This window comes from Sardina pilchardus, chromosome 12, assembly GCF_963854185.1.
Source record: "Sardina pilchardus chromosome 12, fSarPil1.1, whole genome shotgun sequence".
In the NCBI taxonomy this organism is placed as follows: Eukaryota; Metazoa; Chordata; class Actinopteri; order Clupeiformes; family Clupeidae; genus Sardina; species Sardina pilchardus.
Window position 1 is genome coordinate 27,467,509 of NC_085005.1, and position 27,456 is coordinate 27,494,964.

Below are 27,456 nucleotides of genomic sequence, written 5' to 3' on the forward strand. Positions count from 1 at the left end.
TGAAAGACCATATGGTTTTTTTGACCACATCAGCTAGATGCTCACTACATAATAATGTGTTAAGGTGGTTTCAGTGTTTTTACATACCGTTACAACGCATTTAAGATGTGTTCCTTATGCATCATATAGTGTTCTTTTTTTTTTTTTTTCCTCATAAACCACAGTGGCTGTAGCATATAGGACAATATGGTCAATACAAACATTGAATGATCTAAGCAATATTGGAGATTATTATTGCTACCAATGATATTTTTCAAACCAGAGCAGCCTAAAGGACTCCTCTTTCAAGCTTAGATGCCACAGTGTATAGGCCTATGCAATAGAAATATTATACAGGTAATCCATCAAACATACCTCTGAAATTTGTCATTATTGCCCTCTAACCGTTGCTAGCAATTCGTTCTGTACAATGCCAAAACTGTTTACAATGTTTTTTTTGCTTTGAGCACAAAGTATACTCTCATATTTGCTTTTTTTTTGACTGTTCTATGCTTGGAAATGTCTGCTTTAATACCCTGATATTAGGGTTTGTAGAAAATTGTTCTCTTTTGAATGCAATGCATTTTCTTTTTTTGCATTTAACCATAGTTTGACTCTTTTAAACACTTGAAATGTGTAAGGATGGAGATTTTTGTTTGTACTGTTTCGTGTTTTTGACCATGGCAATACAGTATATCAATCCCACCTACACCAACAGATCCTGCCATTTATGGTCAGCCCAGACAGCAGATGTATCGAAGTGAAATATTAATAGATGACCAGGAATATGTTGTGAAACTGAACAGGCCACCTACGTGTTACAATTATAAGCAGAGGGGGCACCTGTGTGAACTTTTAAGTAAGTCAGAAAAGCACCTACATTGAAAACCTGAACCATGTTTGCTACGGCTTATATAACTGTCCAATGCTCTACAAGCCATTCTCTTATGAACTGTCTGAATGCTATGTCATTTTGTGGTAATCAATAAACTAAAAGTCCTATGAAGGCAAATAAAGAACGTTTTAAATGGAATTCACTTGTGTGTGATATTGTGAAATATAAATGAATCATTTCATTTATTAGTGGTACCTTCCCCGATTATGAGAAAGGTAGGAGAAAATAATTTACTGTAAAAACGAGCTCTTCCCTTTCTAATCAGGATGGCTGGTTGTTCAAAGATAGGATTTTTCCCCTCATAGTAGATATCAGGCTGGCTAGACCTGAATTTATCAGATTCACAGCAATATCGAGTAGCTCTAGTTGAGTGGTGTTGGTGTCTTTTATCCAGTAGAGGGCGACAAAGTCCGTGTCATCAAGATGTTCTTTATTGTGGAAGTGACGTTGCTAGATCTGACTGCTGCTGGACCTGCCCACACAGGCATGTATCACTTTAGATATTTATTAGTGTATCTTCACATTTTAATTGTGCGGTTTTAATTTAACCGGCATATATGATGAATTAGTTCGTACAAAATGAAATGCTTGTGGCCTACTTGAAAATAACGTTAACGATTCTGGTTCACTTTTGGTGAATGAAGCAGAGTTTGTGATGCTATTTTCCTGACTCGCTAGGTATTACTTAGCTTGGGATTGATATTTAAAAACAGCATCAGCAACAATAGCGCTAATTGAGTGCTAATACAAGTTGATGGGATAAGTTGGTGTGGATGTAAAAACGAGTGAACAATGCCATTCTTTAGGCTACTAACGATGGATTGACCTGTAATGTCCCAAATGTAACCCAATTCCAAGGAGATGGACTTTGGCTTTAAAAGCCAGTGGCTGTTTGAGTTTCTGTAATTTGAGTTTAACGCTGATGCCATGCACCGAGGGTTTGATAGTCGAACACACTGACGGGCTAAAGAACACAATGTGCGTTGCTTCGTGTAATTACTTCACCATGGATTTGGCTAGGCTACATTCATTCAACACGTAACGTCAAGGCGCACTTCTAGCACGTGTCCTTACTTAACTTAGCTTCCTGACCATACCAGAGAACAGTTTTTCACTGAATACTCGGAAATCTTTGCAACATTGTATCGAGAGGAATACAGTAGGCTACGACAGGCTCCGTTATACTGGTCAGTTGTTTTGAACATTTGTGGCATGTCGATTTATACAACCTTGGAACCAGGTAGATCCTGTTGCAAATTTGGTCGATATGAATAACAAATAGGTCTAGTCTACTTTTAGAAAGTATTTGTATGTACCAAAATCTACCTGGAATTGCATTCATTGCTTCTTATCATTCAAAACTTGGGGATTTAAGTTTTCATCTCTGAATAACCCCTTACAAAAAATATCTGAAGTTATTGGACAAAACGATACTGCTGATACAGAAACAGTGAAGTAGCCTACAATCATATTTCCATGTCCAAAATATTGCATTTACGCAGTTAAGTATGGTACCATGTAGTGCAGTGCAGCCTTTTCCAATTTCCTATGAACTGCAAACAGTTCCTGCTGTTTTGATACTTTAAGTGCAGTTGTTTGTTGCAATATTAGTTTAGTTAGATAGCCTTTGTAAGAGCTGTAACAAGACCACTTGCATTTACAGGACCATGGCAGGTCTTTGGAGGTCCTATCAGGCTCTGATGTCCAAACATCCATGGACAATACAGATCATCACAGCTGGTAAGACCATGGATTCTCTCTCTGTCTCTCTCTCTCTCTCTCTCTCTCTCTCTCTCTCTCTTGTACTCACTCTCTCTCTCTCTCTCATTCCTTTGCAAAGAGAGAGAATAAGTGACTGTTATCTAGTTGGAACAGTAAGAACCCCATTCCCTACCTCTCTCCCCTCCCTTTCTTTCTATCATTCATGCATACTACTTTAAGTTGGAAGTGGAACTGTTAAGTAAATACCTGTATATTTTAAAAATTAATCTGTTTTCCCAATATGGGGGAGGTCCGGATATACCCTGGGTCCTCAAAGGTCACTTCCATTTCAGAAACCACATAGCATTGTTTACCAACTCAGATACTCACAGGGAAAAGGGAAGGCAGGTCGTTTTTGTTTTCTTAGTCTCAATCTTGTGTTCCTGCTTCAGAGCCATGGAGCCATGACTTCAATATTTACTCCCCCTGTTATTGTGGCTGAAAAGTGATTGAATAGGGTACATGTTTGTTTTTGTAGAGTGAGGTGGCATAAAACTGTCCCTATATAAACAAAAGTGTCGTGGCACAACGATTTTTTTATTCCCAACGTTTCGGCTTACGCCTTCATCAGGGTCTTCATCAAGCCGAAACGTTGGGAATAAAAAAATCTTTACGTTCCGAGTGTGCCACGACACTTTTGTTTATATTTAACCTTTACCGCCGTGAGCACCTCACAAGGTGTGTGTTCACTCATTCAAACGAATATAAAACTGTCCCTCACATCAGCGAAAGCATCTTATATGAGCACGTCTCTTTATAGGCCTGTGTAACGTGGGCCTCACATCAGCGAAAGCATCTTATATGAGCAAGTCTCTTTATAGGCCTGTGTAACGTGGGAGTCCTTCCAAGAGCACAGTTTTGTTTTGTTTTTTGGTGAAGAATATGGACAAGTACCATAATTTCCCGACTATTAGCCGCGGCTTATTCATTGATTTTGCAAAATTTCTTCAGCTATGAGGTTAATACAGGGGGGCGATTAATATGGTGTTAATATGGTTTTGTTTCTTTTAACTCGCATAAAACACTGACCTGCTGCTTATACACAATGCGGCTTATATACAGTGGGTATAGTAAGTATTCACACCCATGCTAAAGTTGACTAAAAAGAGGAATATAAAATCATCTTTTGAGAATTGATTGTAATGCCTTAATTCAAAAAATGAGTAAAAATCAAACCACTAAGGACACTAATTTTCTTTGTGATTGAAGAATGTATTGTAAATAGATAAATGTTCTTCCTTAAATACAGGTTGCATAAGTAATGGAACCCTATGTTAAATTCCCATAGGAGTAGGAGGATTTTTAATATGTTTTTATTTTTAAAGGCCAGCTATTTTATGGATCCAGGATATTATGCATCCTGATAAAGTTCCCTTGGCCTTTGAAATTAAAATAGCCCCACATCATCACATACCCTTCACCATAGCTAGAGATTGGCATGGTGCTTTTTCCAGTTAGCCTATTAGCCTGTTTGATTTGCATTGAGCTCAATGAGCATCAAACAGGCTAATAGGCTAACTGGAAAAAGCACCATGCCAATCTCTAGCTATGGTGAAGAGTATGTGATGATGTGGGGCTATTTTAATTTCAAAGGCCAAGGGAACTTTATCAGGATGCATACTATCCTGGATCCATAAAATAGCTGGCCTTTAAAAATAAAAACATATTAAAAATCCTCCTGCTCCTATGGGAATTTAACATAGGGTTCCATTACTTATGCAACCTGTATTTAAGGAAGAACATTTATCTATTTACGATACATTCTTCAATCACAAAGAAAATTAGTGTCCTTAGCGGTTTGATTTTTACTCATTTTTTGAATTAAGACATTACAATCAATTCTCAAAAGATGATTTTATATTCCTCTTTTTAGTCAACTTTAGCATGGGTGTGAATACTTACTATACCCACTGTATGCGGGAAATTACTGTATGTATTTTCTAGGCTTACCGTAGAGCTCCAGCCAGTGTCAGTGTTTCCCAAAGCCCAAGATGATGTCCTCAAATGCCTGTTTTTGGCCCACAAAGATATTTATTTCACTGCCATGGAGGAGCAAGTAAAGCCCAAAATACTCAAGGTTAAGACACTGCAATCGGAGAATGTTATGGTATTTTCCTTGATTTATGGGCCACGTGTAAAATAGTTGGCAAATCATTTCATAGAGTATAAGATTAATCAATTAATTGGGGCAGCCTGAGTTGGTGTGTGTGTGTCTGTCTGTGTGTCTGTGTGTGTGTGTGTGTGTGTTTTGAGTATTAATGTCAGACACAAGATGGCACTAGTGCACAAGGTGTCCAGCGTTCTACAGGGCCCGCGTGAGATCCAACAGAATTGTTCAAGGCTAGTTGCTTTGTGAAAGGATTCCTGCACATCAGAGGATTCCTACAAATCTCTGAAATTCTCTCTGAAGGCACCTTGTAGAAGGCCAAATATCCTTGCCTCTGAATTAGTAATTTCTTGACGTGTTATATTACTGTTTTGACAAAAACACTTGATTGCAAAAACAAATTTAGTAAGCTATTTGACAAAATGTATGTCCCATGCAGTCACTGTGCACTGCTGAAGCCTATAGCAAATGAGGAAGAGTTTGGCAGTGAAATAGCAGCCCACTCCCCCTGTTTTCAAAAGCCTGATTGGATAAAAAAGGGATGTACGTCACTAGTTCACCCACATGCTGGGTTAAGCTGCCCCCTGTTATCTATTTATTTTATTGTTGTTTTATAATTTTGGACAAAAATGTTTATATGATGTTTGGATCCCCCTAGTAGCCCTGTGACAAGGTTCGAGCCACACACCTGCCCATCTGTATAAATGAGAGGAAGTGGCCATTGGCTGGTCACTGAGTTAGTTGAGAGGGTACAAGACTAAGTAATCAAAATTACTGTCTCAGTGAACAGTGAATCACCACTGTTGTTATCCATATCAAAGATAGAGATAGAGAGAGGGAGAGAAAAAAGAAAAAAATGAGAGCAAAGCTATTTATTTTTAACCGTCTTATTTAGTGAGCTGTGCGTGTGTATTCTCCAGTCGTGTGTGGTTATTGAGAGCGTAGAACAGAGTCACTGCCAAGCTCAGGTGACGTCCACGAGCCCTATGCTGGGTGGAACCCGCCCGGTTAATTGCCTGCAGAAGATCGAAATGTTGCAAGCAATGAATTACTTGGGGAAATCCAACTGTTTGTTTCTTCGTATTTGGAGCCCATCGGTGGAATCTTCTCTGGACCAATTCTTCATTGGGCAGCCGTGGCCTACTGGTTAGGGCTTCGGGCTTGGAGCCGGAGGGTTGCCGGTTCGATCCCCGACCAGTCCACGTCTGAAGTGCTCTTAAGCAAGGCACCTAACCCCTCACTGCTCCCCGAGCGCCGCTGGTTGGGCAGTGCTCCGGGTTAATGTGTGATTCACCTCACTGTGTGTTCACTGTGTGCTGTGTGTGTTCACTAATTCGGTTAAATTGGGCTAAATTCTCTGCTAAATGCACAGGATCAAAAAAGTATATTCTATTCTATTCCATTCCAAATGCTGTCAGGTGAATGGAGCAGGATCACGAGGGCTCAGTAGTAGCACCAGAGCCTCCTTTATAACACTAGTGTAGTGCACGTACAACACACCAACAGGTACTATGTATCTGCCCTCATTCGCCATATTGTTGAGGTCAAGAGCCGCTAATGTGTTAAGTGCTGTAGGCACACCGCTTCCAGTGTTGATGATCATACTGTATGGCTCAAAAGCAGCAGTGTTTTTTTTGGGTTTTTTTAAATAACACATTCCGCATTACCCATCTAAACATCTTCACACTCAACTTGCCCTCATTTGGGTCGTCAGTATTACTGTCAACAAGTGTGAAGTCAGATGGAATGAATGGGTTGAAAATATATAGGAAGTGCTTTAGTGTTCTTTACAGATTAAGCTGTGTCTGTGAAGCTGCTACTCCACTGGGGAATTGCAGTGTGGAAAACCTTATGCTGGCTTATAGCTCAGAGACAGAGAAGAATGTTGACTCTGCAAATGTATTGAATAATATAACGCACTTGATCTTAAGTGTTTCAAATATATTTCTTTCTGTCTCTCTTCTTTTTTTCAAATGGACTGTAGTATTTTGTTGTGAAGTGGAAGGCTCTTTGAAAACTTTTTTGGACGGTGCCTTTTTTTTTTTTCTAATTGGCTTGTCTCCAAAGGAATTCTAAAGTGGGGTCTAATTTGATTATCCAAAGAATTAGGGAACTACTCCATGGATAGGTAGATGGATGGACTAAAAGAATGAATGAATTGATTTGTAGATGGATGGAGATCCAGCTCAAACATCAATTCGTATTCATGAAAGGGGCCACATGAAACATTGTTTGTGAATACCTTGGTCTTGAGGCAGAGGGGTTTCCTGCTTTGGGCTGCCAGTTTACCCCAGGACCATACGCCAGTGGTGGCACACTCATCAGGGAAGTGCTTAGGAGTGGCTTCACTTATTCTTGGCCCCAGAAGAGGACGTGTAGGGCCAAGGCGGAAGGAAGCCGGCCAAATTTATCACACATAATTTCACTTAGCCAGAGATGCGTCAATCTGAGCTATTAGTCCCTGGAGCCTCCGCCGCCACCAGCACCACCGCCACCCCTCAAGGACAGGATCTGCTTGCTGTGTCGCACTGACATCAGCACTTTCCATGAGGGGTGTGTGTGTGTGTGTGTGTGTGAAGGAGGGGAGACCACATGTACTCTTTGGTGGGCTGTGGAAAGATGAGCACCATGTTCTCCCTTTTGGCAGCATGCTCTGTGCAAGATCATTTGGAAGATGACTTGAAGAGAGGAGGAGGAGGAGGGGAGGGGGTATTTCCGCCTTGTCTGCTGGCCCTTGTGATCTTTCTTCATTAGAAAGTTCTAGCCTCCTTCACCTCTGTTTGCAACTGATCTTCACTAGTCCTCTCATAGATTCACACTTGGAGCATCATGTAGGACCTTGTTAATGTACCATAAGATTGGAACCAATTCAGCCCAACTTTCAAGGTTGTTCTGCTAAAAAATCTTTTCTGGCAATTAATGTATCCTTTAGGGAACAAAATAAAGTCCAAGATGCATTTATTATTTCAGCATGGCGTGTGGTATACTGGAGCCACCATTTTGTCTTGCACTACCCTCCATGAGGACACAGGTAGGTGTGTTGGTAAGACGACCCAGTAAAAAGAGCAACAAAGGTTCTGGTCTCTGCCCAGCTCGTTATTCTGGTCTTGACTGCCTTTATAAGAGCTTTCCTGACATTTCAAGAAAAGGTTAGATCGCGTAAAAGGGGGTACCTGGCTCTTTCCTGCGTCGTCATTAAGGCACGGTTGTCCTTTGTAAACCATGATATTTCCCAGAGACAGTGTTGCAACAGTACTCTGATTTTATTGTATTTTTTATATATGTTCAGTACCAGAGCTAATAAGACGTTCCAGCCTGTCACATTGACCAGCTCTGAGACTATACGCTTTGAAATGAATCACTTGACCTGAGAGTGGGTGTCAGCTATGACTGTACTGTACATTCAGTCTTTTGAAAGTGTCCAAATGAGGTGTTTTGCTTAAAGGGTTAGTTTGGAGACTACAGTACGTCATAAGAAATATGTAACAGCTCAACAAGCAAATACTGTCTCTTCCAGTGAAATAGAAAATCTCTTTTGTTCTATATTAGAGAATAAAACAATGATTTCCAGTCAGAGTACATGTTCCAGTACAGGGACTACATGTAAAGAAGGGATTATAGTTTATCAAAAATGATGAGTTCATTTCATAAACCCATCGCTAAAATGGTGTGCTTTTATAAAAGTAGGCTAATTTACATCATCAGTGTGAAACCAATGTTGACAGCATAATCAGTAAAATGCAGAACATCAGAGATAGATATTTATAATGTATACATTACTAGGTCTACCCATGTCTGCATATTTAAAAATGAGCATAAATAAACCTTGAAAAACAGCTCCACATACACATCAAGAAAGAGAGACGACCTTCTTCACCCAAAACATATGTTTTGTGACGTGTTTAATACATATACTCAGAAATATACAACCCGATGTCATTTTTCTGTCAAGGGCATCCCAAAGTTCTGTAATGGTTATGGTTATGGTTATGGTTATGGTTGCTTAGCAGACGCCTTTGTCCAAGGCGACATACAAACAAAAACAATACAATAATTAAATTTAGCAGTTGATTAGACTAATGTCGACTAAAGGGAATAGCAACATAAACAGTAAACAGTATCAATATAGCAAAGCTGATGAAAAACAAAGGCTAAATAGGAGAATAGTAAATAACAAGTCATTCAATCAATTATGATAACAATAACTATGAAATAATGAGCAAATAATGCATCCCATCACTCTCTACCCCTTCATGAAAGCGCCCTCCACCGCAGCAAGTGTCACTCCATAACAGAGTGGGAGTGGAGAGAGCTTCGTTTCGGAAAGGCCTTGTGTAACTTTTGCCATGAAGTCCCCTCATGAAACCAGCCTGCAATCTGCTATGCTGTTGAGTATCACCGAGAAGTCTTGGAGACACCGAAGATGGTTTCAATCAACAACTGTCTGAATTGACAAGACCACGCTGAACAAACAGCGACAAGTGTGTCTAAGACTTCAAATGATCTGTTTTGCTCAGTGGTCAGGACTTCAGGAATGGATTAGTGATTGACTGGAATCCCTATGGGCTCCGTCCACAAGGACCTCTTGCATCCTTTCAATGGAGACTAATGACCACCGCTGGTCAGACAGGGAAATGATTCAGTAGCAAATCAGGGTCGATCATTCAGAATGTCTCTACGACGGAGACTGTTGAGAGGCAAACGTAAATGCCATGGTGACAGGGAAGTAAACAAAAGGCAAAACATTAATCGTGCGGTTTCCAAAAATGCCTAAGTGTGCCACCTCCTCTCCCATTAGAGGCCAGGCTACCTGTCCTTGCCTTTGCTCAGTTCAGTTATACACTTACCATACACCCCCTCCGAGTCCCAACTCTCTCTCTCTCTCTTTCTCTCTCTCTCTCTCTTTCTTTCTCTCTCTTTCTCTCTCTTTCTTTCTTTCTTTCTCTCTTTCTTTCTCTCTCTCTTTCTCTCTCCCTTTCTCTTTCTCTCTCTCCCTCTCTCTCTCTCTCTCTCTCCCTCTCTCCCTCTCTCTGTTTCATGCGCGGTGGCACTGTGATCCCAGCTGCTGCTGCTGCTCTCCTGTACGGCTGCGGGAGCATCCATCGCCTGGCAGGGGTCTCGTGCCTGACGTCCTCCTGCGGTCCTTCTGCCCCATTGTTCTAAGTTGACATCTGCTCAGCTCAGCACTGCCTACCCCTCACTCCTCGTGTACACCTGTAGTCCCAGCAGTGCTTCACACCTAATGCTTTTATAGAAGACCTGTGTGGAGGGGAATCGCTAGAAAATGTGGGTCCAATGGAGACCCCCTAAGATGATGATGATGATGGTGATGATGATGATCATTATTATTATTATGTTCTATATGGACCATGCTGGCCCCTTGGAGTCCTCTTGACTTGTGCGCTCCCTAACTGACGGCACTAAACAAGTTAAAGTATCTTCCATCCAGTGTATAACTGCAATGACTAAATACTTAACCTTTATCTAACTCCTTCATGCACTCGAAGATATGTGTGTGTTTAAATGAGTCACTTCCTTCGTTAAAGAGCCACAGCAGCGTGCGAGTCGGCATCAACAGTCTGACATTCCAGGGCCGATGTTGCAAGCTTGCCAACGTGGAGAAGTCCAACTTAAAATAGACTTTATTTTCATATCTGGAGCGTAATGCAAACGCAGTGGCTTCAAGCAGTGCGGTGAGAACTGCCTGGAGAGCTCATTTGTCTGTGTGCCTCTCTAATATTATGACAGCCAGCGAGGCAGGCTAAATTAATGTCTGCCTCCGTTTGTCTGTTTACGGAGCTCTCTTTGTGTTGTGGAGGAGGTATATAAATCCTTTGACACAGTTGTTCTGAAAGTTGTCTCCTACCAATTTGGCGCCTTGTTTATTTCCGTGCATGCCTCTTGGCTGGAGCCGAGTATCCAGCTGAGATTTTATGAATGGGCTGACGTGTGTACTGAACAACCTTGTCATGCGCGCACACACATACACACACACACACACGCGTATCTTCTGCACAGTGGGGACCATCTTTTTTGTTTTAATCTTTTAAAAAACCATTAGGCTGCATGCCGCTTTACACATCTTGTTTTTGTTGTGAATCTTTTTCACTACAGCAGCCGCCGCCGCTGGCCAACAGTTTACGCGTGGCATTAATAATGCATGACCCCGGTGGTTGTTCCTCCAACACTTTGATTAGAGAGGCCGATGGGATCGATGGGCTCCGGACCGCGGCCAGTCACTTTGAGGCGAAGAGCCGCGGCTCTCTGACATTTCCAGGAGATGGGGACGGAGCGGCTCGGTCAATCTGATTGGCACTGGGCGGCGTGTGTGAACGGCCACGCTGACGTCCCTGCAGGGGCCCCATGTTGACCGGTCCAAAGGCATCTGCATTGCTTGGGTCCTCGCGCGTTGCTGAGCTGAGACACCGCTTCATTCAGCCCAAGCTGATCTAATGAATGGGCACATGATCTGGGGCCGTGTGTGTGTGTGTGTGTGTGTGTGTGTGTGTGTGTGTGTGTGTGTACTGGACTTCATTGAGGTGATTCATGTCCAGCATCTTGTTATACGTTTGGGCATGCCACAGCTCGGAGACCCTAAAATTGACCCTACATTGATTTACCAGGACAATTCTCTCTCTTGCTTTCTCTCTCTCTCTCTCTCACACACACACACACACACACACACACACACACAAATATACTTTTTCTATCCTCATGTCACACAAACAAACACACATCCCCACACGCATGAGCAGAGAGGGCCATCAACAGTGCGTCAGTGCGAGTGCTTTTTCAGGCAGGCGGTGTGCATCTATCTATCGGAGGGCAGGTCTCTGAAAGACAATGACCCGGTGGACCTGTTTGTGCGCTGATGAGTCACTCTTTCCCCAGGGAGTAGGGAAAGGGTTGTGCAGGAGATGATGTTCTCCACCCCCCCCCCCCCCCACACACACACACAACCTACTCTTTCGGCGCTTGTTTGTGCCTGTTTGGTCCGATTAGTTCAGGGAAAATGGGCAAACTGTTAGACAGAAAAATTCTGTTTATAGGAAGATGAAACGTGGTGTAGCGAAATTACCCCACGAGTATTTGTTTATTTAGTGGTTGTGTTTGTGTGATATGCAGTAGGAAGTTGTGGCAAGCTGCAGAGGCAAACATTACATTGATATTGAAATGGCAAAAAAACAGACAATGGATTAACCACATCGTGAGTATTTGGTATGGTAGCACTATAGCATAATAGAGCTGGCAGAGTTGCTATATGGAAAATGATGCAAATTTATGAAGCGCCATTTCCATTTAAGGCGGATAGAGGGAATTGTACTTAAGATCTGCATTATTTGTCCTAGTTTCATCGCTGTAGTGTATAACAGCTGGAGGACTTTTGGCTGATGTTGGCCATACAGCAGCATCAGACTCATCCCATCACTCTGATTGTTTCCATCTGAAGGAGTCCTGTGTGAATTTTGCTTCCTAGAACCTGATTGATTAGTCTGCTTCATTCTCCACACGATACCCCAGCCTGACACACACACAGACACACACACACACACACACACACACACACACACACACACACACACACACACACACACACACACACACACACACACTCTCCAAACACAGGTGTCAGTGCTCTAGGACTGGGCGCGTGCAGAGGCCAATACAGCAGTGAATGGAGTATCACTCCCACACACCTCAGCCTCAGCCTCATCTCCCACGTTTGTAATCCCAGAGGAAACACCCCACCCTCAGCTAACTTCAGCCGCCAGGGTTCTCCAGATATTGCCGCACGCGTAATCACCTGCTCCACTTTGCGCTGATGGCAGTCATAATGATGGGCATATTCTCAGTCCCCTAATTGAAGGGCAGACTAACCTCCGAAAGTCATTTGAATCCGTTTCATTTGGAAAATTGGGATTCAGATATGACATTTAAAGGTCACATTTTGCTGTTGTTTTAAAGAAAGAGCAAAAAAAAAAAAATATTTCGAGATTATTTCTGTCTCCAGAGGCACAGTCCCGAAGATATTTTCAGTCTAAATCTGCTCTTCCTTTTTCAGGGAAGGGGCCTCTCTCAGATCATCGTATACAGTGACTCATAGCATAACTATTTTTTATGCTGTCATGTGGGATCGTCTGTGGGGGGACGTATTGTTTCAGATGCTCTTGCACATTAGGAATACGCTGTCGGCCTTTTGCCGTGGGTGGACAGAGACTAATAAACACAGTGAGTTAACAATTGTTTACGAAAATCTTGTAAAAGAAAAAGGATGCAAATGTCGGTACATTTCCGTACTTGTGTTTGTCGCATTGGCCAACCCCCTCTCTGGCAGCAGGAAGCATCCCACAGAGATGTGTTTTTAGTCTGCCGAGGGAAATCGCTTTGCAACAGATGTAAATGCATACAAATCTAGCAGATAGAAGAATGTAAGACGTACGTTGATTCATATGTATGTACCGTGGTTTGCAAAAGTATTCAATTCTAAGTCATACTCACAATTAGAAAAAAATATTCAGTCAATATTTTAATTGCAAACATTTATGCTGTAGTGTATCTATAAAAAAAAAAAGTAAAACAAACCGTAAAACAAATTCATGAAAAACACTGAAATACACCACTAAGTATCTCAGTATTTTTTGTTATTCCAGATTAAGGCACATGACATTATTTGTAATTGAGCAAAAGATGTCACACTTGTTTGACCATAACATGATCATAATTAGATACTGCCTGGTTGAAGTGGAGATCTCCCTCTGGATATAGAACATTACTCTTTGTAATGACCACCAGGCAGGTTACAAAATGACAGGAAAATACCAAAGACAGAATGTGATTCGAATGCCAAACTGAGGATTTTTAAAAAACAAATTGAGCACAGTGGATCCCTCAGCCTTGAGAAGAAAATTAAAGTTGATATCACTACCGAGATGCTTTGTAGAAAAGCCTGTCCCTCAAACCAAGCATCTGAGGAAGATCTCAACAGGTGAGGGAGGCCATTACAGTCCATCCGTCAATTTTAGAAATGGATGCCAGCAGTTCTAAGTGTGCACAAACAAAATACTAAATGCTGCTTGGGAGAATATGTAAGTATATGTTTTGCAAAGCAGTAAACTGCGATGAAATCAGGTTGGTTGAATACTTTCGCAAGCCATTGAATGTATATGTCGGACTGTCGGAGGGTATTTTTAGCAGCATGGCTAATGTCCCTGTTGCCAGACAGAGGGAGTGAGGCGATGCAGTCTGAAGCCCACGCCGGTCCGGGCCATTTGGTAGGAATGACTGCGCCCAGCAGGCCTGGGACCTGTAGCGGTCTGTCGTCAGTCATCCCCGCTCTCTGTCCTGAATGGGGCAGCAGCCATGTCTGAATGAGGCCCTCACTGCGCCCCCTCTCCTCCCCTCTGCACCCCCTCACTCTTCACCCCCCCCCCCCCCCCCCGGCGCTGCCTCTCCTCTCTCCTCCCCTCCACACTCCCTCGTTCGCTCCTTTCCTGCTCTCTGTGCTCCCTTGTTTTCTCCTCTCCTCTCCCCTCCCCTCCTCTCCCCTCCCCTCCTCCTCTGGCTGTAGTTGGTGCCAAGGCTCAGGGGTGGGGGAATGGGGTGTTCCTGCCAGGTACTGAGGAGGAGCAGATGCCCTGACTGCCCGCTCTCTCTCTCTCTCTCTCTCTCTCTCTCTCTCTCTCTCTCTCTCTCTCTCTCTTTCTCTCTCTCTCTTTCTCTCCCACTCACTCACTCAGGCACTCTCCACCTCTGATATGTACTCTCTTTTCACTCTCATTTTCTCTTTATTTTTCTCTCTCCTCTTCCTTCCTCAATCTTCCTCTTTTCCTCTCTCCACCCTTCATCTTGACTTTTTGTCTGCTACCTTTCTCTATATCCTTATCCCTGTCCTTCTGTCTCTCTCTCCTTGTTCCTCCCTCTCTCCATCCCTCCATCGTTCACTCTCTCTCTCTCTCTCTCCCCCTGTGTATCCCAGGCTCTCTGGTGGGAGTGGGCGATGTCGTCTCCCAGCAGGTGATCGAGCGCCGAGGCCTGGCCAACCACAGCGTGCGCCGCACCGCCAAGATGATGAGCATCGGCTTTTTCTTCGTAGTGAGTGTGCTCGCTCTCTCTCTCTCTCTCTCTCTCTCTCTCTCTCTCTCTCTCTCTCTCTCTCTCTCTCTCTCTCTCTCTCTCTCTCTCTCTCTCTCTCTCTCTCTCTCTCTCTCTCTCTCTCTCTCTCCCTCCCCCCCTACTCGTTCGCCCTTCCCAAACACACAGGTGGCTGCTTGCATCATTTACATGTCAGGTTGTTATGGGGTTTCAGGCTGTGCAACAGATTACAGTTTGGCCACATTTTATTATGCGTCTGACTGCAGGCACTGGGCACGTAATTAGTGCAAAGTACTTTTCACATCAGAACCTGTTGTCCCAAGACAAACCAGTTGATGGCTAAGGTCAGGGTTTCACACATAATGTACTCGTTTAGGGCATGGACATAGATATATCACACACTACAATGATGACGTTTGTTCATGATATACCTAATACAGACATATCGAGGGCTGAGAACCAAAGGGGCGTAAGTGACATTTCACCAACTTACACACTTACTACAGGAGAGCCAAAACAAATCAAAGAAAGTGAAATTTCACCAACTTTACAGGAGAGCCAAAACAAATCAAAGAAACTGCTTCTATATGTTCACAGTTAAAGACCTTTGGTTTTGTTCAATAACTTAATAATTATGAATATTTTACTTCTATAATTTGGTCAGCTAGAAAGAGCTCATCAAGAGCTTTCAGGTGATATATTATATAACTCAATTTTGACTTACGCCCCTTTGGTTCTCAGCCCTTGATATGTTGTATATTATATATTCTTTGCAGCTATGTGAATCAGTGGACAGAACATGAACATGAACATGGACGTGGCATGATGCTTTATTGAGTGACTGAAGCTCATTCACCATAAAGGTTCAATCAGACTCCTGCTTTATGGTACTCAGTCAGCTCAAGTAAGCCCAAATGGTGTCTTCCATAGCAAGAGAAGAGCCGTGAGTCGTGTGTGCTTGTCGAACAGGGTTGCACTCAGGTGGTCAGGATTTGACTGATTATCTTCGCCAATTAGCGAGGCACCTCCTCGTCGCCATTTTCCAGAAATACATCATGTCCGGTGCCATTTCTCCTCATGCTGATTGGTGACTGTTCCACTCTCAGCTCATGCACGAGCTTACTGTGGGCACGAGCTCTCCTTATAGCTTTCTTCTGTACCTTACCTCAATCAGTAACCTGGCACTTATTGGCTATGTGAAATGGCACCAGAAACAAGCCCCTTGAAACGCCTTGTTGAAGCCTAAAAAAAAATCATTCAATTTTGGCAATTTTCACTAGCCTAGCATTCCCATTGAAATGAATGGGGGCGGGACTTGTTCACTTTCTCCAGCTCTTATAATACCTCCATGAGCCTATTTCACAAGATGTCGCCACTGTGTAAACTAACTTCCTCTGGAACAGTTCAGTCTATAGGAAAGACAGAAACAGGAAGATGTTTTACCCTGCCAATTAAGGCATCATTAACATCAACTAGGCCAGGCACCTGGACACTGTTAAATTGGCTCATGGTTGCACTACATCCACTGCACAAACCTGCAGAGGCCACGCCCAGCAGGCCAACGTCATGTGTGCTGTGTTGCCGAAGTAGAGCAGAGAACGCGTCACCCCGTACCGTTGGGGAGGGCTTAGCACAGGGGAGTGAGGAGCAGATTGGCCATCTTGGAAGCCGGCACCGAAATGCCAAACAGATGTTGGTCCGACACATGCTACGTAAATAAACATCCACAAACACATCCACATTTAAACCCTCATACCCCGGTGTATACACACACACACACACACACACTCCTGCAGATGTTCACATGGATTTGCATGCAGAAGTGGACACACACACACACACACACACACACACACACACACACACACACACACACACACACACACACACACACACACACACACACACACACACACACACACACACACACACACACACACACACACACAGACTTGCACATCCCTGTACACACTGATAGTTTGACTGAGACGGTGATGACCGTGTCCCTGACTTCTGACTCTATGCACACAAAAAAGCATCAATCTAAAATATTCAGACAGACTTTTACAAACACAGTTACTAGGCCAAAAGAATATGTTTAGCTGTGCACCGGCATCCAAGATAAACGACAGCTAAAACTCTTTGATGCCGCTGTCTTGGAACATGCTATTTTTAGACGCTGTTCTCTCCCCAACAGCTGTGTCAGCATCTTGTCATGTTGTCATCCTGCTGTTGGCGAAGTGTCGTTGTGACAGTAATCTCCTTATGTGTGTTAGTGCTTTGTGGTGCTGCTTTTTTTTTTTTTTTACGTTACGCAACTAAACAGGGGAACAGAAACAGAAGGAATTATGTGTTTGCACTGCACAGATGTCTAGAGAAAACGAAAGCCCTTCGGGAAAATGCAGTCTTTCCGCTAGGTGTGCGTGTATGTGTATGTGCTTGTGCACAGTTATGTATGTAGTTGTATTGTTTATTCTTACCCTGTATCATGACAAATGGCATTATGAGCACATAAATAGACACACACATAGATATATAGAGAGAACACATACATACCAATTTCTTGAATTTCCCCTTGGGGATCAATAAAGTATCTATCTATCTATCTATCTATCTATCTATACCACACAGTTGTCCTTGAATACAGTAAATATGGCAGCTACAGAACTATAACCTCATTTTAACTAAATGCTTGTTTCAGATCAGCTATAAATAAATGTTTTTCAAAGGTAAATGATTGATTTAGCGATAATTTATCAAAACAGAAACTCCTACCCTAACATGCCGCTCTTTCTCTCCCCCGCCCACCTGTGTGTGTGTGTGTGTGTGCACACATGTTTAGGGTCCAGTTATAGGCGGTTGGTACAGAGTCCTGGATAGGCTGGTTGTTGGAGAGACCAAAAGTGCTGCCCTGAAGAAAATGGTTTTAGATCAGGTGAGTCAAATCCCTCAAGATCACTCACTCATACACACACAGTACCCTCTAGAATTATTGGCACCTTGACAACAGTGAGAAAAACCCGCTTGAAGGAAAGCAAATTTATTCTGAGAAAAACAAAAATCTAATAAAGACAAAAACCTGTTTAAAAAAAAATAGAAATAATAATAATAATAAAAAAAACTGTTCCCCACAGTTATTGGCAAGCCTAGAAGATCTTATACTGTATACAACATTTAACAGAAGCATTTTCCTATTTATATTCAACGTCTTTATGTTAATCAGAGTGTCTGTGAGTCAGAATCAAATGTTTTGATAATTTTGTGTCAGGGAATGGCTATGTTTTGTACATTTATTTTAAAAACAGAAAATTAAAAGACTGAAATATGCTATTAACATAAGTATGTAGACCCTTTGTGGCACTTGCATCTAGGCTCTGCTGCTTCCAATAGAGGAATGTGCAGTTCTATTATGTACAAATTTATGAAAACATGGGCTGATATGTTTATAGATTTTCTTTTAAATAATTAGGTCTAACAATAGAGTTTTTTCTCATACTGTACAGTATGTGCATTGGTATAGAAAAATAAGTCCAGATATTGTGGTCAAGGTAGCAAATCAATAGACGCTTTGGTGGAGTGATTTGCAAAGCACTGCTCCTTGGGGGTTAAAGAAGTAACACTGGAGCTTTTCATGTGCTATCTGCAATTAGTTTTGGGTTGAGTGATTTTATTTTTTCTCACAGATTGCCAAGAAGTGTTTTCCTTGAAATTCCCTTTATAATCAGATTTCTTCACTTAGAGAAACATGCCAACAGTAGCTTATTCACCATCTCCCCCAGAGTTTGGTAGTAGATATAAGTGTGCTTCAGATGAGTTACTGGATGCAGAGTCGGGAAGGGTATGCATCATCTCATCTAATTCTGGGGGGGATGTGAATAAACTAATTTCCCAAAATGTTGCCGTCTTTATTAGATTCAAGATTCAAAGATTCAAAAAGTTTTATTGTTTTAATATGTTGGCCATGTTAGAAAATGTGTGTGATGTGTCAGTAGCATGAGTGTTGTATGTATTGCATTGGGAATGAAGGATTTGTTGTATAATGACTTAGCCAGAGGCGCTCTGAACCGTCTTCCTGATGGTAATAGCTCAAAGCTTTGGTGGAGGGGGTACAGTAGGAGGCATCCTGGATGATGAAGTTGGATTTTCTTTCCATTGCTTGAATATAAAGATCAGATGGCTGTTTTTGTGGAATGCCTATGATCTTAACAGCGTGCCTGGCTATCCTAGCCAGCTTTCTCTTGCATTTGTTTGGTAGGAAGCTGTACCAAGATGTGATGTTGAAAGCGATGACAGACTCTATCAGTGACTGGTATACTTTGGATAGAATGTCCTGTCTCACTTCAAATCCTTCTGAGGAGACACATGCACTGTTGGGCCCTTTTGCTAGCCTGGTAGTAAACCAGACCCTGGAATCTTTCAGATTAAGGGTCTGGCCATGAATAATGAAAATGGCCCAAGTCGAGGGGCGGCACCAAGCTTGTGTTTGAAAATCTCACTGCACGCAATTGGATAACACTACGACCAATGTTTACTCTGACTGATTCCGGACTTTGACGCAATTGGATAACACTATGACCAAAACCGAAAGTTGTAGCGCTGTCGTCATCAGTTTACTGTAGCTCACCCACCCACACCTTTTTTGGTTACCCCAGATGGTTGGGGTAAACGTAACGTGCATCATTGCTCGTGGCCAGAGTATCTTCCGGACACAATTCAAATAGTGCTCTCGCGAGAACTCTGGATTTCCAGGGTATACATGCCGGATGAAGGTGAAACGGTCCCTTTTCTTTGGCCAGTGTGTAACAAGTGATTTTGGACAACAGTCAGTATACTATAAGCAAGCATAACAGGACAGTGTGTGTGTGTGTGTGTGTGTGTTGGAATTGTTGGTAAAGCACTCACAACTTGCTTGTTCTTCTACATATCCCCCCAATACACACACACACACAGTAATCCCACTCTGACAGGGGAGCCGGTGTGTACACTCCATGCACTCACACAATGAAGCATGATTGGGGATAATCGTTGAGATGAATGCGCAGGAAGACTGACAAAAGGGAAAGCGAGTGTGGCCCTTTTCCCCCTTTCCCCCACCCCCTTGAGTGAGAAGGATTATCTCATGCAAGCATGCAGAAAAGACAACTCAGTTCTGTTAAACCCACACCCCCCAAACACACACACACACACACACACACACACTCCCCTCTCCAATCTCAACGCCAAAAAATAGATTTGATGACATCTGTGGTCTAATTTTAGAGACCTATTTTCTGTCAATACCCCTTTTGTCTGGGTCTAGATATGGCGTGAACACGGTGTAGGGCTTTGTACTCGTATCCGTAGTAGCACTGTGCCAGTTGGTGGGCCACGGTAGGTTGGGTATTTTATGTAAGTACTGTGACCCGGTCGGCTTTAAAGGGGATTGGCCCGAGGTTTATAAGGCAGGCATTCAGCACAGTAATTAATTTTAAAGGCACTGGGTCGATCCACAGCTCTGAAAGAAGGCCGAAAGAAGGCGCACAAGGTGCTAGCGTCTCACTCGAGGTTCTCCTACCCTACCCTAGCCTGGCCTGGCATCAACAGAGGGGTCTGTAACTCTAAAGCAAGTCGTACACACTGTGACTTGCCTGTCTTTGTGAACTTGCGATCTGAGGTAATTGGTACTGTAGTCTCGCACATTCCCATGAAAGAGGCGATGTTAGAACCATATGGTCAGATGGAACGGTGGTAAAGAGAGGTGGTAAAGGTTGTATCAGCAATCGCAGATTGCAGGCCCAAGCATAAATGATCACATTCATCTAACATTCCCTCACAATCTGCTAGCTGCCTGCCCCATAACCAGGCCATCAAAAGACGTATTTCTGTAGGCAGCCTAGGCTCTGAGATCTGTACACACGCTACCTACAGTACGAGTCAAAACCAATCATCAACAGGGGGTGGGTGTTAGGTGTTGCTTGCACGGCTGCACGCAAAGCTTTTTTTTGCTCTTATCCAACATAAACTGTTATGGACCAGGTTAAGTTTGCAGCATAAATGACCATGGTGATGTAGCCAGAAAAGAAGACAGCCACTCTCATTGCAAACCCAGGCTTTTGGCACAACATAGCTTGCTAACCCACTTATCTTGCATTATAGTGTATCCCTCAGGTGTACTGCTTATAAAGTTGGACACAACATAGGCTATACATCTGAAGACTGAGTTTCAAACTAAATCACATGATTGCAACAGCAACAGCCTTTGCAATCTTTAAAAATAATTAGACTAATTAAAACTACATTTCCTTTGGGAGCAATAAAATATGCATCTATCTTATTTATATTTTTATTTATAAGCCAATCCAAATAAGTGTAGAGCAAAAGTAAATCTCTTACCATTTCTTTTCTGTTTGTTGTTGTTTGTTGTTTGTGTTTGTAGACTTTTACACCCCATGTTCCGCATGGCGAAGGCTTTCATGACCAATTTTCTTTTAAAATTGATATTCGAATAACAATATTTCTCAATTCTCTGTGTAATTTGTTGTAGCTGTTTATTTAGAATGATTGTGGTTTGTGTTATCCTTCATTATAGAAGAAATCAAACACACAAAAACACACAACACCTCTAAGCACAAACGCCTCATGCACCTCTCTCCCTCTCTTTTAACTCCATGGCAGTGAGAACGCACTCCTTGCACGTCACTGTCCAATTATCCCATTTTCAATCTCACTGATGACTCCCGCTTTTAATGGCACGCGCTATGCTGCAGCGAGAGCAGAGTCAAATGGCCTCTAAAAAATATCCCCTCTATCAGAGCCTGAATGTCATTCACGAGCATCTCTTGTTGGCGTGGATGCGATCGTGTACACGGCCGATACTGATTGGCTCTTCTGTGTCCGCAGGTGGGCTTCGCCCCGTGCTTCCTGGGGGTGTTCTTGGGCATCTCTGGCACTCTGAACGGGCTGACCGTGGAGCAGAACGTGGCCAAGCTGAAGAGGGTAAGTAAAGTGAAGTCACTGTCGCTCGGGATAAAAGCATCCAATAAATACCACAGACTTGCAGTGGCAGGTTTGGGATTTGTGTGTGTGTGTGTCTGTCTGAGTGTCTGTGTGTCTGTGTGTCTGTGTGTGTGTGTGTGTGTGTGTGTGTGTGCTCCAGCATGCACAAGTGAGTAAGTGGGGCAGTTCTGACCATTGAGCGCCACCTTTTTTTGTGTACTAACAAAAAGCAGAGCATTAAAATGGTCATTGCACATCTAGGGTACAAAAAAAAAGTTGAGTTGGCTCAAGCAACACTTCGACCCCTGGGTCCTCACAAGGTCCTCTATCATGGAGCAATGGTATTTAGGGAACTTGATGGTTGAAACATTGTTTGAACGCCATAAAAACATACGGTAATACAGATAGATGGGAGAGATCAAAAGTGTGCTGAAAATTATTTTAGAAAAGGTTCTGTGGCCCCAGCTGTGGTGTGACTGGCTGGGGCACCTGCACCGCACACCGCACCGGCGACCCGGGTTTGATTCCCGCCCCGTGGTCCTTTCCGGATCCAACCCCTACTCTCTCTCCCACTCACTTCCTGTCATTCTCTCTACTGTCCTGTCCAATTAAAGACATAAAAAGCCCAAAAAAATAATCTTTAAAAAAAAAGAGAAAAGGTTCTGTGACAACTTATCTGAAGTACATGGATGGAACGTTGTTGTAAGGAGCAAAGGTCATGGAGTAAAACTGGAACAGACAGTGATTAATTGCGACGCTTATTTGTTAAAAGTCGTAATTTTATGTTCTTTCTTGCAAAGTTTCTACGTCGACTACGCACAAATTATTGTATCCACTGCTCATGAATGCACCTCTCCAATGCCCCAGACAGAAGAAAGAAGGGTTGAATGAACCCTTATCTTATTGTTTCATGTTTTGGACGTCTCCGCCAAAGAGGCACACAGCAATGCACCTGTGGACCCAGGTCACGGGAGGACATTATGTGAGCTGACAGGTTGAGCGCAGATTCCTTTCACAGCACCGCACGCGTGTTGACAAGCTGCTGCGTCTCACTCGACACACAAATGAGGACGCGCCACTGAGCCTCTGTCTAATCTAGGGAGCCACTCAGGGCGGCAACGGCTGCTTTTGTTACGGAGACGTCTGTGCTATTCCTCGCGGAGCACAGGGCATCGGCGTGTGGCGTGTGGCGACGGACCCAGCTCATCTCGTGGGAATTCTACTCTTAACGCTCCCGGCGCTCCCTGGCTGGCTGCTTTCTCCTCCATCCATTTGTAGGGTGTCTGTCGTAGCGCTCCAGCAAAAGCCATTGACCTCCGTCTTGGCCCACTGTAATTAGAAGCTATTTCCATTGATGGGAGTACAGCGGGTTGAACCAGCGAACAGTGACTCACGCCTTGTAGAACAAGACTTCTGAATGGGGTTTGGGGGGGAGGAGGGAGGAGGGAGGTGGGAGCGTTTTGGGGTTGTAGAGATGGGGGGGTGGGAGGGGGTGGTAGGGTGTGTTACAGCAGGGCCATTGGTATGGGCGTCATCTATTATTTATGTAAGGTAGGTGGCGGAGTTAAAATGAGGCTGAAAGGTCAATCACCTAAATGTCAGAAAAGACAGAAAACAAATGAAGAATGCGCTCATTAGGGCCGGCCCGCTGATGGAAAAGAAATGCGAGGTGAAAGGCAATAATCAGCGCCGCGCCGGCCAAGCCGGCTGGAACCTGCGGCGGAGCCAGCGAAGGGCAATCGGTGCGTCCTGAGGGTGGGGTAGTATGGGGTAGTATGGGGTAGTATGGGGTAGTATGGGGTGGAGGTTGGGGGAACAGACGCTTTAGGAGGACGACACTCCACGGCAGCCCACAGCTTGTGCAGGTTGTTGAAGGTTGTCCCACATGGATGTGGGAGTGACTGTTCTGTTTAAATACACAAGGAGGAACCAGACTGTACCCATCCATGTTGTGTCACCTAGTCACTTTTTTTCATGGATTACTTCCTTGTCTTTCCATGAATTAATGCTTTTTTAATCCAGGACTGTGACCAGTCTACCTGATCTAGAGTGGTTTTTTTGAGAGTTGAAAGTGTTTTATTCCTGAAAAGGTCAAGTGAGCTTTGTGCTGCGGGAAAAAAAGAAAACAAATATTAGTGCTAATCACAGCTCTGCCCATTGCCCATTGCCCTTGGGGTTCTGTGACCCTTGAATGGTTCTGGTGTCGTCATAGAGCCTGGCATGGCTTAATGAAGAAGACAGAAAAATGGTGGTCCGCTCAGCGGAATGGGTCCTGATGAGCGAGTGCTGCTCGCCCTCACTGAACGCTGAGCAGAAGCGACCAGAGGCTCCACTGGACATAGAGTGGACGCAGAGCATTTGTGGAGCGTGTGTGCTGTACAAAAATAGAATGGGAAGATTGCTCTCATGCCCTGTGTGGTCACTTCCATTGACGAGAGTGGAAGCGTTTTTTTTTGTGAGTGCTGCCCATTCTTTCTACAGATTCCCTCAACTGTTGAGGTCCCTCTTGGAGTTCCTGTATGCCACTGCTATGAAGTTTTTCCCAAATAGGGGGAGATTTTTTGTTTTGTTTTGTTTTGGTCTTGCGTCTACTGTAACTGCAGGGAGCATTGTGGTGATGTGTCTGATGACCCATCCCAAGGCTACTGCACAGCGGGTAGCCCGTGTCTGGTTCCGCTTGCTCTCAGTTACAGAAACCCACCTCAGTCCGATGGGTGGTGAAATTTTAACAACATGTCTAGCGTCTTTGATATGGTTCTCTCTACTTTTTATACGCCAAGAAAAAAGGCGACAGGTGACCTTTTCAAAACATGTCGCAAGCCATTGTTTCTCTATTTTAAAGTATATGTAGCTTTTACAGAGGGCTTGTAAACACATAGGGCAGTATGACGCAGAGCTGTTAACATGAGCCCATTGGAACACATCACAGGCATCATACTGTACTGTACGTGTGCTTCCATCCCAGAAGACTGGGGTCAGGTGTTGCCATCCTACAGCTGAAGTGTCAAGCACAGCACAGTGCAGTGCAGCGCAAGTGCAGCCAGCTCATGAACATATCCAGAGAGATACAACGCACAGGGGAGCTCCACCAGGCGCGTCACTGAAGCGTTCCCTTTGCGTTGCGTTTGCGTTCCACTATAATCAATGGAGGTAGCTACACCAGCTCATGAACATATCCAGAGAGATACAACTCACAGGGGAGCTCCACCAGGCGTGTCACTGAAGCGTTCCCTTTGCGTTGCGTCTGCCGCAACATTTAGCTTCCACTGTAATCAATGGAAGTAGCTACACCAGAAGTGATAGCGATAGCGGCGCGTGCATTTGAAAAAAAAAAGAACAATAGACCAGTCTTCTAAAATGTCTTTTTTTTGAAAGGAACGCTTGAGTTACACACCCGTTGTAGCTTCCCTGTAAGTGTTGCACAGGTGCGGCAGGCGGGTCGGTTTCGTTTTCAACCACCGCCATCACGCACAATTAAAGCTCTTTTCTGTCATTTGTGAGTGATGTAAAACTCTTTGCATTTAGCTGGCTTGCATTAGAATGCCACAGGAATAAACCGTACCAAAGATCCTTGATTATTATTATTCAACCCATAGATATATATAGAACTATATAATTCTATATTTATCTATGATTCAACTCTCTGTGACCATACTTACCCGAGGCTTATACATTGATTTTGACATATTCAATGTATTCAGCTTTGAGGTTATTACAGGGGCACGGGCTATACTGTACATGGGAATGCATTTATTTTCTTCATTCTCCTTTATGATTAAAGCATGAACTGAATCTGATTCATTGAGCTATTTGGCACTGCTGTTAATATATACACGGGTTTAATATGGCTAATTTTTTATTAGCATGAAACACTCTCCTGCAGTTTCAACACAATCTGGCTAATACACAGAAAATTAGAGTATCTGGCTAACTGAAAAACATGAATGTTTCTAAGATGCAATTTAAAAGTGGACGCTACCAGACTAAGATTGACAGGTGTCTTAAGTGTATCTGGCCTGAATTATTTCTCTTTTTATCCACAGGACTATACAGATGCCTTGGTCGCAAATTACTATGTAAGTTGATCCCAAGGAGAGAATGCACATTCTGGATAAGCTGGTGAATGAATGAATGAATGAATGAATGAATCCTGTGTGAATACTACTGTCTAACAGCTTTGTACTCTTTTGCTTTCATTCCTTTTTGCACCAGCTGTGGCCCCCAGTTCAGATAGCCAACTTTTATTTTGTACCACTTCACCACAGGTAAGCACAGCCCGCCAGTTGCAGGATGGTACTGTTGCGCCATGCACGCCTCATTGGGTAATGATGTGTTAGACCTTGGCTGATATAAGGCAGCCAGAGAAATGTAGCAGTTCTCTGAAACTCGTGAAATTCAGTGTATATTTTGTCTTTATCATGTGCGCTTTGAAGAGAATCTTCGGTTGTTCAGTTTGGCAAGTTTTCCAAATGTTGTCCAAGGCCTTTTATTTTCCTCCGATGCCCCATGTGTCCTTAAAGATAAGAGAGTTTGAGCAGCCTTGCTAACCCTCTTTGTCGTCATCTTCTCCGTAGAAAGGCGTGCTGATGACATTTACATCACAATTAGTCATCTGTCATTTTTAATTGAACTACCTCCTCTACTTGTATTCATTTGAGACTCTTAGTCAATTTGTTTTGTTGAAGATGCTACGTCATGTGGCAATGCTCTCTCCTGCTACCACTTCTCCCTCAACACTCGATGCAGAGTGATAGGGTACACACACACACACACACACACACACACACACACACACACACACACACACACACACTGTTGTGTGTCTTTATCAGTAACGCCTGACCTCTCCTAACCCTCTTGCAGATTGGCGGTGGTTCAGATTGTAGCAGTGATTTGGAACTCGTATCTCTCCTGGAAGGCCAACAAGATGTGACGAGTGGTTCCAGAAATTGTACTACCTCATTAGCAGAAGCGTAATGTGTTTTAGGCTGTCATTGTAGACAGCCTTCTGTGGACAATTACAGATCTCTGCAGAGGCAGAGATGACAATCCAGTACTTCAGCCATTCGGTTTATAAATGAAGGAATTGTATTAAAAGATTATGCTTATTTTTGTAATTAACACTTTCTCCTACATACGTGGAATTCACTAGATACTAGCATTTCTCTTTGTTATGTAAGGAATATTCAATACATGTTATTAAAGTCTCTTGTCAGGTTATAGCAATCATTTAGTTGTAGGCTACTTGTAGCCTAATCAATATAGGTTTTCAGTCCTTCAGGTAAGGACAGTATTGTTGTCATAGACCCTGACCATAGGGAGGTGTCCATACTGTGCTTTTGTCTTTTCATTGAGAGTATACATGAGTGTTAATGCATATGCATTTAATTAAAACAATTACTTGGAATGTTTGTTTTTATTATTAACTGACTCGTTATATTTTTAATATATGTTATAAAACATATATTGTATCTAGTTTGTATCTACGGTAAAGACAAAGATCATCATACATGTCTCATTTTCAAACAATACTGACGACAGCCTTCTAAAAAAAACAAAAAACATGCATGACGTCAGGCGCGGTGGCCCAGCTTTGTAGCCTTCCATTGTTTTATTTCTTTTTTAAGAAGAGGAGAGACACGTATAC

At 43.1% G+C, this 27,456-nt stretch overlaps 1 protein-coding gene across 3 annotated transcripts; it reads left to right on the plus strand.

Moving 5' to 3' along the window:
* Positions 1-1,335: 1,335 nt before the first annotated feature.
* mpv17 (mitochondrial inner membrane protein MPV17) lies at positions 1,336-27,216 on the plus strand. 3 transcript variants are annotated; one of them, XM_062551472.1, is made up of 8 exons: positions 1,336-1,358; positions 2,538-2,614; positions 14,719-14,834; positions 17,677-17,769; positions 21,714-21,809; positions 25,853-25,885; positions 26,022-26,074; positions 26,673-27,216. In XM_062551472.1, exons 2-8 carry the CDS (start codon positions 2,542-2,544, stop codon positions 26,740-26,742), a joined length of 534 nt encoding a protein of 177 aa, XP_062407456.1. In that variant the 5' UTR covers positions 1,336-1,358; positions 2,538-2,541; the 3' UTR covers positions 26,743-27,216. The 3 variants fall into 3 exon arrangements, with proteins under 3 accessions (XP_062407456.1, XP_062407454.1, XP_062407455.1); XM_062551470.1 differs by lacking the exon at positions 1,336-1,358 and adding an exon at positions 1,623-1,852; XM_062551471.1 differs by lacking the exon at positions 1,336-1,358 and adding an exon at positions 1,901-2,061.
* The last annotated feature ends 240 nt before the right edge of the window (positions 27,217-27,456 follow it).